General features: G+C 41.0%; 1 protein-coding gene across 1 annotated transcript; it reads left to right on the forward strand.

Annotated features, from left to right (window-relative positions):
• Positions 1-20: 20 nt before the first annotated feature.
• Positions 21-5,162, forward strand: ENY2 (ENY2 transcription and export complex 2 subunit). The gene is made up of 5 exons (XM_030971398.1): positions 21-116; positions 491-584; positions 2,430-2,500; positions 3,307-3,381; positions 4,292-5,162. The coding sequence occupies exons 2-5, from the start codon at positions 517-519 to the stop codon at positions 4,366-4,368; spliced, it is 291 nt and encodes a 96-aa protein (XP_030827258.1). The 5' UTR covers positions 21-116; positions 491-516; the 3' UTR covers positions 4,369-5,162.
• Positions 5,163-11,684: the final 6,522 nt, after the last annotated feature.

Consider the following 11,684-nt stretch of genomic DNA (forward strand, 5'->3'; position numbering starts at 1 on the left):
TCGGACTACGTTTCCCGGCGGTACCCGCGCCCAGGAGCGGTGGGGCTGGCGGCGCGTGGTGCGTCCTGCAGGCGGCTCCGCCTCTGCTGCGCGGACCGGCGGGGCTGCGGCGGGCGGTGAGCCGGGAGCGAACCGGGAGCAAACCGGGCTGGGCCTCCCCTGCGCCGCTCCCTCGCTCCGGGGTGCCGCTGGGCGGGCCGAGCGCCGGGGGCGCCGGGCGGGAGGGCCGGGCTGCGGAGAGGCCGCGCCCGGAGAGGGTGGGCCGTGCCCGCGCAGGCGGCCCGGTGAGCTGCCGGTGGCCGGGGCTCGGGCAGCCGGGTGGGTGCCATGCCGAGCTGGCCCCTGAGCCGGTCACACACTGGTGCTCCAGTGATTAACCGCGGAGACGTGTCAGTGGGCGGAACACTGCATGTCATTCTGTTTTGGTCACTTTTTTTTTGTCGAGTGAATGACAGCAGCATTTGTGGAAACTCTGCTTTGCTCTGTGTAGGTTTGTGGAAAACCTAGATTTCCAAAATGAATAAAGATGCGCAGATGAGAGCTACCATTAACCAAAAGCTAATAGAAACAGGAGAGCGAGAGCGGTAAGTTGAATTCCTACTGCATGCCGGTGAGAGGCTTTCAATACATCAAGACTGCACTACACCTAGAAGTACGATAAACTCCATAAAGTAAACTCAATTCTAAATTCTTTAAATGCTTGCACATGAAAGTCTTGAGTGTTATATAAGCTATTTTAAAAAATGCCTTTTGAACAGTTTTATTTTAGTTTTCCACTTGAAAAGAGATAGTGGGGAAATAAAGGATGGATAATTGGTTTATGAACTCTAAAACTTTCTCTTATGCAGGTATTTTGTGTTGGAATGCCCTAGATTCATGTAAGAATCATCCTTCCATTTAATTTGCTGAAGCTAAATCTTGTTATTTCCGGATAAGGAGAAGGAAACAAAACTTTCCTTTTGTTTTAAGTTTTTCTTGTGTTTCTAGCTCTTCTCTTGTTAGGTAAAGCAATATATTGTAGAATACATCAAGGAGCGCTTGTGCAAGTCATTGTAGAGATCCCAATCAAGGCAAACAAGTAAATTGCACAATTTTTTTGGCCTATTGTCTCTTCGGTCTATTTTATTGATGTTGTATTTACATATCACTAGAGTGCTTATGACGTTTCCCTCCTCATTGTTTCACTGTGCTTGCAGCACCATGCACCAAAAGCTCTATTTCCTTCATTTCTAAAGACCTGTATGAGAAGAAATTTTTTCCTGGGTCATGGCATAGCCTTGTGCCTGGTGTAACCTTTTGTAGCCTGACGTGGTATTCTCTGCTCTACATCGTTCCTGGTTGTGACTATCCCTTTGAAGATTGCACAGAGCTTGAGAAAAGCAAGCAATTTATTGAAATGGTGTTGAGATCTATTTTATGCTAATTTAAGAATAGGAAGGGTTTTATCAGGACGTTAAAGTTGTCTTATAAACAGGCTTTATCAGAGCTGTGCTGTGATCAGGGGCAGAGCTCTTAGATTTCTTGAACTAAGAAATATCCAGAGGCAGCCAATTCCACCTGTATTCTTACTCTGCTTTTTGTCATCATTCATCTGCCCTCTACACAGTTCACTGAGTAAAAGGGATTAGACCTACACTGTTCAGCCTCTTGCTACAATCCTTTCATTCATAAAAACAGAGTTTTGCTAGAGTTACTTAGGATTGTACAAGATAAGCAGGCTTCCTAGCTAATGGAGAAAAGGGTAAAAGATATTAAAGGTATTCATCATATCATACTTTCATTTTCCCTTCTGTTTTTTTTAGTACTAATTTTCACTTTTTTAGCTAACTTTCAATATTCTATTTTGCTATACAGAGTAGATGCTTCATTGTGGCAGATTGTTGTGTCTTTTCCAGTAATGCCTGAATTCTTGTTGCTTAAGCTTACATAGCTAACCATGCTTAGGAAGCTTAAGATATAGGATCCTTCATTTTCACCCAGAACAAGATAATGTGTAACTGGGGAGATAAACCTGCAGTTGAGTAGTGCAGAATTCTTCCTGAAAGGTGAGGGAGAAGGTTTTACTTATTTTAAAGACCTGTTATCAGGTGAAATACTCCAACTTTGAAAGTCTGCATACATCTGCTACCAGAGTAGACTCAGTCAGGTCGAGTAATTCAAGGGCTTCTACTTTTTTCTCTGTGGCTGCAGCATCAACATTGCCTAAAGCAATTCTGTGAGTTAATTTTGGAGGCACCAAGTCCTCATAGTCCAACATGGTATCCTGAAATTGGAATTCATTTGGGTTTGGATTCACCTGCTGTTCAGCCATTTCTGCTGCTGCTCTGGGAGCTCTTGGGTAATAATTGTAGGCCTGACTTTCACACTGGAGCATATTTAAGCTGTCAGGAATGTTTGCTGTTCTAACAAGTTTTATATTGTTTTAACAGCCTTAAAGAGTTGCTGAGAGCCAAGTTAATTGAATGTGGCTGGAAGGATCAGTTGAAGGCACATTGCAAAGGTAACAGTGGTCAATTAATTAATTTCCTTTGTAGTCAACTGAGGCAAATAAAAGTCCCAGATGAAGGCTTTACTGAGTTTAAACAAGACCTGGGTAAGAAGAATGTATCCCTGGCAACTTGATATTTATGTTTAAACATGCTGCTGAATTGAGATTACTTCTCAGCTTTGATTTCTGCATTTTTCAGTAGTGTGCAAGGCACTATAAGTAAACAGTTCTTTCATACTGATGAAACATACTGATGTGTATTAGAATAGCCTTTATTTTGCTATAGATTTATTCCTTTTTCTCTGACATACTTTTTGACTTGGCTGAAATATGTACAGAAATCTTGTTTTAACCAGTTGGAAGAATAGTAAGGGTTTACTGTCTGTGCACTTCCTTACTGTATTTTCCAAAGTGTTTTTCCTGTTGCACCTTTCTTACTAGTGTGTAAATAATGTGTGTTAAGAGATAAGTGAGCCAACTTAAGAGATAAGTGAACTGCTCCAACACTCTAGTAACAGGCATATCTGGTAATGCTCAGATGAGATAAAACAATTTCATGTTTGTTTTTAAAATATGAGCTGATCAAGATGCATCAGCAGTCACAGGTTCCCATCCTTAAATCTATGGCATGAGTGAGAGACTAAAATCCACTATACAGTGCAGTAGGTACTGAGCTAATAACCTATATTTAGGTCCCATGCTACTTTGTATTCTCCGATGACCATGTAGGCAGGTTTTGTTTCTTAATCACCAGCACAGGTTTTGTCAATTTATGAATGGATTAAAAGACGTAAAGCATTGGTCTTGGTCTTCCCCAGATGTCATTAAAGAAAAAGGATTGGAACATGTTACTGTTGATGATTTGGTGGCAGAAATCACTCCCAAAGGCAGAGGTAAGAAAATGCAAATGTGGATGGAGTAGTACATCAATAAACATACCTACCTCTATTTCATCAGTATTTTGAAAGCAGCATCATGAGCTTGTCTGTGTTGGATTCAAGGAAAAATGTTAATAGCTTGATATAACCTACAAATAAAATGTTAATGTGTTAATATTAACAACCAATGAAACATGTGAATTTGTATTGTGTAGCAGCCTTCAGATTACTTTTGCAGATTATTTAGTCATGTCTGTGTTCGTTTTTATAATTGACTTAATGGTCCCAAGTTGTGTATGCAACACAGATGTTTTAAAATTCCAAATATTTTAAGATGGAAAATCAGAACTAACAGTTGTAGTGGAATGGGAGGAGTAAAGGACATAGCATACAAATACAAAAAAAAAAAAAAAATCACTTAAGGAAACTGCAGTTCTCTTTATATTGTTCCTCTCAGGCTCTCTAGCAGGGTTTGATGTTAGTGGTAGAAACTTCATTAAGTTCTAAATACAAATAGGCATTCAAAATAGCTTGCTTGAGACCCTTACTAGAGACCAGATTTGTTGGGGTTTTTTTTGTCTTAAATTTATGAAGAAAAATGGTAGGATAATCACACTTGTTATGGTGATTATATCCTGTTTCCTGTTAAATAATCCTTTTCCTCAAACTTTCTAGTTTTCTGGATTATGAATAGGCAAAAAAACCCTGACCAGTAACATTGTTCTCAACAGATCCCAGTTTTAGCCTATTTTAAATGGGGAAAAAATATAGATGTGCTATATGAAAATCAAGTAGTTTCAGTTACTTTAGGTATTAACAGAATTGCAAGAACAATAAAAGAATAGAAATGGCTGTTGTAAAAGTGTGGTTTTAGCATACTTTATTTTGTCTTTTTTTAATTCTTGCTTTATTATTTGTATTTCAGCTTTGGTACCAGACAGTGTAAAGAAGGAACTCTTGCAAAGAATAAGAACCTTCCTTGCTCAGCATGCCAGTCTTTAACTTCGACATTCATCTGGGATAGTTTCCTGTATTACATCAGTCATGTCAGGATTGGAATGCAGTTTACATACTTGATAAGGATGAAAAATCATTAATTTTTCTTTGCATTGCATCGATTTCTTAAAGTTGGTGTTGTTTTAATAAAAAATTTTGTGGACTCATGGTTCTAAGGTAGTTCTCTATCTTGGTGGGCTGTAATGTGGTGTCACCTGTTCCAGTTTTTAAATAATCCGTAACTTTATACAATTGTGGAACCTTGCAAAGATTTTCAGAAAAGAAGCACAGTTAACAAGTATGTTGAGCAGAAATGCAGAAAGGTGTAAAAAAGTGTGGAAAATGGGATATGATATACTACAGAGCACAGCTTTTTTGATTTTCCCAGAGTAAGCAGGCAGGACAAAGTTAAAACTACATAAAACTGTTGGTGAAATTCCTTTTGTACTTTTATAGAGAATGAGTTGTTTGAAGCCTCTAACATGGGATGCAAGTATTTACTCAGCAATTAATAAGAGGTAGAATTCTTTAAGAAAAAAGCAGTTGTATCTTTCATCAGCAATTCTTTTCACATTTACTTTGAGTCAGTATTCTAATTTTGAACAACTACTGTTTTCTGTCTTTGCCCATATTACTGTTTCTTTGGGTTTTTTAATGTGGATCTTTGGGGCCTTTCTAAATTAAGTATAGTTCAGTACTTTGCCACTGTAACATGAAGCATTTTTAATTCTTGTATCTGGAACTGCAACATCAACCAGTCTATACATAAATGCAAAAATAAATTGGATTAATAGAGAGGATCAAGAAAGAGGCTTTGAAGTGAGAATGTTTCATTTTTCCCATATTTTAGAATAATTTATAAAGTGATGCACAAACATAAGCAAAAACTGAATGAGCAATTGAATACTGTTGTGACTCAGTGGCTATTGTAAAAAACTACTGACTCAAAATAAGATTCATACTCCTAATTAGAAGAATACTGTAAAAACTGTCACTTAAAAAGCCATTCCTCTGCCAGTGGGTTGTGCTGTTCCATCATTGCTGCGAGCTCCCGGCTGAGGAGCCGCTCGGGAGCGCCCGCGCCCTTCACACGGGAAGGTGGTGGCAGCTCCCATTCCCTTTCGAGCCCCTTGGCCTGCGGGGAGAGAGCTGCGGAGCTGTGGCACAGACACAGGGAGCGCTCCCCTCGCTGCCCGCCCGCTGGGGCATGCTGCGCTCAGCCCACAGCGTCACCTGCACGGGGCTGGGCAGATCGACAGTGGCAGTGCCAGCCTGAGAGGGCTCCAGTGCCGGCTCAGACGGGGAAACAAGTCTGGGAGAAATCTGGCAACAGCCAAAGGTGAAGTTTGGCAGTAAACAGGAGTTGGTGTAAACAGGGCAATACCAGCACCAATGGGCCGAGATGCAACTGGTCATGAACATCTTTTGTCTGCAAGGACTAAGCTCCTGCTAAGACTGAAACAACACTGGACCCAGATCGTGGATCTGCTGCAGATACTCCTCCTGTGCTGTTTTAAATCTACCTTAATGTCAATTAGAGCATATTTGCTGTATGTCATTGCCTCGATGCTGTTAAATAAATGTGGAGGTCGGAAAGAAAATAATTATTTCACTTAAAGATCTGTTTTGATTTTAAATGTGTTTTTGCATTTAGTATGTATAATTGCTTAACCCCTGCTGGCAACTGAGCCCCACACAGCTGCTCACTCACTCCGCAGCAACACCAAATGGGATGAGAAAGAGAATCGGAAGCATTGAAGTTGAAAAACTCATGGGTCAAAGTAAAGACAGTTCAGTGGGTAAGGTAAAAGCCATGCACACAAGCATAGCAAAGCAAAGACTTCATTAAGCACCTCCCATTAGCAGAAAGACATGGAGATATCTTACAGAAAGCACGGCTCCATCCACTTCTCCAAAATATCAGTGCTTAGATAGAAAATAGCATCTCCTACCGTGAAGGGAAATGAAATTTTGCGATTTCAATGGGGATCAATAGGGCAAGCTGTTCTCCATGTCCCTGCAGTTGATGGCGTGGCATGCCTTTTGATGGCTATCACTTTGGAAAAATGTTAAGTTTTTTTATTTGATTTTAAGTATCAAGGCTATGCCCTCATAAGTTACTCTCGAAATTGTGCCTTCCTCCTAGATTTTTCCCCTGTTTTTGCAACATCTGTGAGATTTGTTTTGGCCTGTTTTGGTCCTTCGCGCTGCACCAGATGTAATCCTGGTTCATTTTCTTGTAGTTACCATAGTCACTAAATTTCCCAAATTTTTTTTTCTCCTTCAATTTCATTTCCTTTGATGGTATCTCTGTTCCAGAGTGTTGGTAAGTCCTTCTTTCATGTTTCGGCATCAGCGGGCATCAGTTTTGGCAAGCTTTGCTCCATGTCCCTGCACTTGTTGGCATACAGGCCTTGACGTGGCTTTTAACTGTAGGCAATTTTGTTGGTTTTTTTTAAGTATCCATGCCCTGTCCCTGATGTCTTCCCGTGTAGGGAGAATTGTAGGGGGCCACAGTATGTAATCTTATTCCCCAATGAGTTGCAGCTGGGGCCAATTAAGAACCACACCTGTAACCAATCACGAACAAGTTGCATAAAAGGGTGGAGTCATAAAACTGCAAGAACCAGAAGAAGACTGCTGGTGAAGGCTGCACCAGGGGGAGGCTGGTGTAAAGACAGGGGGAGGCTGCTGCAAGAACCAGGAGAAGATGGTGAGTTCCCCTGGAGGGGATGAATAATCCCAGAAGAGGCTAGACCCCAGGAGAGGAGAATCACAATGAGAGTATGGACTCTGAAGCCTGGTGAAACGCCAGGTCTGTGTAGCAGTTTAGCAGCAATATCCTTCGTTGGATCACTGCTGGATTAGCTGCAGGTGCTTCTGGCTGTGGGCTTAAGGAAAAGCCCCTTGAGGGGATGGACTCTGTAGTGTTGTTGTAATGTTTATTGTAATGTATAAGTATTGCTGCAAAATGTATAGGGCAACTGTGACCCACTGGGACGGAGTGGGGGAGGTGACTGGTGTAGCTGCGAGTGGCAGGTGGAAGCCACAAGGAGGTACGGACCTGATTTCTACTAATCAAGAAACCTGGAAGTAGGAGGGCAACCAACTAGTAATAATGGGACATTTGGGGTCCTTGTGTTGTGACCACCTCGACAAGAAGAGATAGATATTATACTGATGTAACTGATGTAGTACTGTAACTGTGATAACGAATTGTAGAAATATTGCTGTAAATGTGTTTAATAAAACATTCCCAATCAGGATGTAACTTCCTCCTTGATTTTTCAACATCTATGACGTTAGTTTTGGCCTGTTTTGGTCCTTTGCACTGCAGCAGATGTAATCCTGGTCCATTTTCTTGTAGTCAGGAAGGCTCCTGATTTTTGGGATTTTGGGCTTTTTTTCAATTGCATTTCATTTGATCATATCTCCCTTGCAGAGTGTTTGTGTGGCTTTGTTTTCAGTTTCGCAAGATTTCAATGGGGATGAATTGGGAAAGCTTTGCTGCATGTCCCTGCACTTGTTGGCATACAGAGCTTTTCATGGCTTTTGACTTTGGCAAAGATTTTTTTTTGTTTTTTTAAGTATCCATGGCATGTCCCTGATATCTTCCCCTCCAAGTTGTGTCTTCCTCCTTGAGTATTTCCCCTGCTTTTGCAACATCTGTGAGATTAGTTTTGGCCTGTTTTGGTCCTTTGCACTGCAGCAGATGTAATCCTGGTCCATTTTCTTGTAGTCAGGAAGGGTCCTGATTTTTGGGATTTTGGGCTTTTTTTCAATTGCATTTCATTTGATCATATTTCCCTTGTAGAGTGTTTGTGTGGCTTTGTTTTCAGTTTCGCAAGATTTCGTTTCCCTTCCCGAAAGGAAATGTTATTTCCTTTCGGAAGGGAAACGAAATCTTGCGATTTCAATGGGGATGAATTGGGAAAGCTTTGCTGCATGTCCCTGCACTTGTTGGCATACAGAGCTTTTCATGGCTTTTGACTTTGGCAAAGATTTTTTTTTTTTTTTTTAAGTATCCATGGCATGTCCCTGATATCTTCCCCTCCAAGTTGTGTCTTCCTCCTTGAGTATTTCCCCTGCTTTTGCAACATCTGTGAGATTAGTTTTGGCCTGTTTTGGTCCTTTGCACTGCAGCAGATGTAATCCTGGTCCATTTTCTTGTAGTCACGAGGATTTGCATTGTTGCATACAGAGCTTATGCTTTTACTTTGAAATTTTTTTTTAATGCATTCCCTGATATCTTCCCTCCAAGTTGTGTCTTCCTCCTTGACTATTTCCCCTGCTTTTGCAACATCTGTGAGATTAGTTTTGGCCTGTTTTGGTCCTTTGCACTGCAGCAGATGTAATCCTGGTCCATTTTCTTGTAGTCACCAGAGTCACTAAATTTCCTGCAATTTTTTTTTTCCCCTTCAATTTCATTTCCTTTGATGGTATCTCTGTTCCAGAGTGTTGGGAAGCCTTCCTTTTTGTGTTTTTGGCCTTCAGCGGGGATCAATTTTGGCAAGCTTTGCTCCACGTCCCTGCACTTGTTGGCATTCAGGCCTTGACATGGCTTTTAACTGTAGGCAATTTTCTGGTTTTGTCTGAAGTATCCATGCCCTGTCCCTGATATCTTCCCCATTATGTTTTCTCTAACTCCTTGATTTTTCAACATCTGTGAGGTTAGTTTTGGCCTGTTTTGGTCCTTTGCACTGCAGCGGATGTAATCCTGGTCCATTTTCTTGTAGTCAGGAAGGGTCCTGATTTTTGGGATTTTGGGCTTTTTTTCAATTGCATTTCATTTGATCATATCTCCCTTGCAGAGTGTTTGTGTGGCTTTGTTGAGAAATTACATTTCCCTTCCCGAAAGGAAATAACATTTCCTTTCGGGAAGGGAAACGAAATCTTGCGATTTCAATGGGGATGAATTGGGAAAGCTTTGCTGCATGTCCCTGCACTTGTTGGCATACAGAGCTTTTCATGGCTTTTGACTTTGGCAAAGATTTTTTTTTGTTTTTTTAAGTATCCATGGCGTGTCCCTGATATCTTCCCCTCCAAGTTGTGTCTTCCTCCTTGAGTATTTCCCCTGCTTTTGCAACATCTGTGAGATTAGTTTTGGCCTGTTTTGGTCCTTTGCACTGCAGCAGATGTAATCCTGGTCCATTTTCTTGTAGTCAGGAAGGGTCCTGATTTTTGGGATTTTGGGCTTTTTTTCAATTGCATTTCATTTGATCATATTTCCCTTGTGGAGTGTTTGTGTGGCTTTGTTTTCAGTTTCGCAAGATTTCGTTTCCCTTCCCGAAAGGAAATGTTATTTCCTTTCGGAAGGGAAACGAAATCTTGCGATTTCAATGGGGATGAATTGGGAAAGCTTTGCTGCATGTCCCTGCACTTGTTGGCATACAGAGCTTTTCATGGCTTTTGACTTTGGCAAAGATTTTTTTTTTTTTTTTTTTTTAAGTATCCATGGCATGTCCCTGATATCTTCCCCTCCAAGTTGTGTCTTCCTCCTTGAGTATTTCCCCTGCTTTTGCAACATCTGTGAGATTAGTTTTGGCCTGTTTTGGTCCTTTGCACTGCAGCAGATGTAATCCTGGTCCATTTTCTTGTAGTCACCAGAGTCACTAAATTTCCTGCAATTTTTTTTTTCCCCTTCAATTTCATTTCCTTTGATGGTATCTCTGTTCCAGAGTGTTGGGAAGCCCTTCTTTTGTGTTTTGGCCTTCAGCGGGGATCAATTTTGGCAAGCTTTGCTCCACGTCCCTGCACTTGTTGGCATTCAGGCCTTGACATGGCTTTTAACTGTAGGCAATTTTCTGGTTTTGTCTGAAGTATCCATGCCCTGTCCCTGATATCTTCCCCATTATGTTTTCTCTAACTCCTTGATTTTTCAACATCTGTGAGGTTAGTTTTGGCCTGGTTTGGTCCTTTGCACTGCAGCAGATGTAATCCTGGTCCATTTTCTTGTAGTCAGGAAGGGTCCTGATTTTTGGGATTTTGGGCTTTTTTTCAATTGCATTTCATTTGATCATATCTCCCTTGCAGAGTGTTTGTGTGGCTTTGTTTTCAGTTTCGCAAGATTTCGTTTCCCTTCCCGAAAGGAAATAACATTTCCTTTCGGGAAGGGAAACGAAATCTTGCGATTTCAATGGGGATGAATTGGGAAAGCTTTGCTGCATGTCCCTGCACTTGTTGGCATACAGAGCTTTTCATGGCTTTTGACTTTGGCAAAGATTTTTTTTTGTTTTTTTAAGTATCCATGGCATGTCCCTGATATCTTCCCCTCCAAGTTGTGTCTTCCTCCTTGACTATTTCCCCTGCTTTTGCAACATCTGTGAGATTAGTTTTGGCCTGTTTTGGTCCTTTGCACTGCAGCAGATGTAATCCTGGTCCATTTTCTTGTAGTCACCAGAGTCACTAAATTTCCTGCAAATTTTTTTTTCTCCTTCAATTTCATTTCCTTTGATGGTATCTCTGTTCCAGAGTGTTGGGAAGTCCTTCTTTTCTGTTTTGGCCTTGACCGGTGGATAATTTTTGTATGGTTTGGTCCATGTCCCTGCACTTGTTGGCATATGGGTCTGGACATGTCTTTTAATATTACGTCATTTTTTGGTTTTTTTTTTAAGTGTCCATGCCCTGTCCCTGATATCATCCCTTCCAAATTTTGTCTTCCTGCTTGATTTTTCAACATCTGTCTGGTGAGGTTCGGCCTGTTTTGCTCCTTTTCTCTGCAGCAGATATAATCCTGGTCCATTTTCTTGTAGTCACTAGATTTCTGACATTTCCCATTTTTCGATTGTTCCTCGTCCGTTTGCAAGTCCTTTCATGGTATCTCCATTCCAGAGTGTTTTTAAGTCCTTCTTATCTCATTTTGCTTTCAGCAGGGATCAATTTAGGCAAGATTTGCTGCATGTGCCTGCACTTGAATGCATATGGCCTGCCTTTGGATGGGTTTGACTTTGGTCAAGATTTTTATCGTTTTTTTTTGAAGTGTCCATGCCAGGTCCTTCATATCTTCTCCTCCAAGTTTTGTGTTCCTCCTTGACTTTTTGCTCTGCTTTTGCAACATCTGTGAGCTTACTTTTGGCATGGTTTGGCCCTTTGCACTGCACCTGATAAAATCCCGGTCATTTTGTTGTAGTCACGAAGCATGTTGATTTTCTGGATTTTTGCCTTTTTTCCAGTTGCATTTCATTTGATCATATCTCCTTTCCAGAGTGTTTGCAAGTAATTGTTTTGCGTTTTGTAAGATTTCATTTCCCTTTCGCAAATGAAATCATATTTCCTTTCCTTTTTCTTAAGAAAGGAAATGTTAAAATCCTCCTTTCTCATTT

Source organism: Camarhynchus parvulus, chromosome 2 (assembly GCF_901933205.1).
Source record: "Camarhynchus parvulus chromosome 2, STF_HiC, whole genome shotgun sequence".
NCBI lineage: Eukaryota > Metazoa > Chordata > Aves > Passeriformes > Thraupidae > Camarhynchus > Camarhynchus parvulus.

Bases quoted from the DNA above. Each gene is read 5' to 3' on its own strand.
- ENY2 (XM_030971398.1), top strand. From the start codon at position 517: ATGAATAAAGATGCGCAGATGAGAGCTACCATTAACCAAAAGCTAATA. The intron at 585-2,429 runs GTAAGTTGAATT...TTGTTTTAACAG, and splicing joins GAAACAGGAGAGCGAGAGCG to CCTTAAAGAGTTGCTGAGAG. The intron at 2,501-3,306 runs GTAACAGTGGTC...GGTCTTCCCCAG, and splicing joins GTTGAAGGCACATTGCAAAG to ATGTCATTAAAGAAAAAGGA.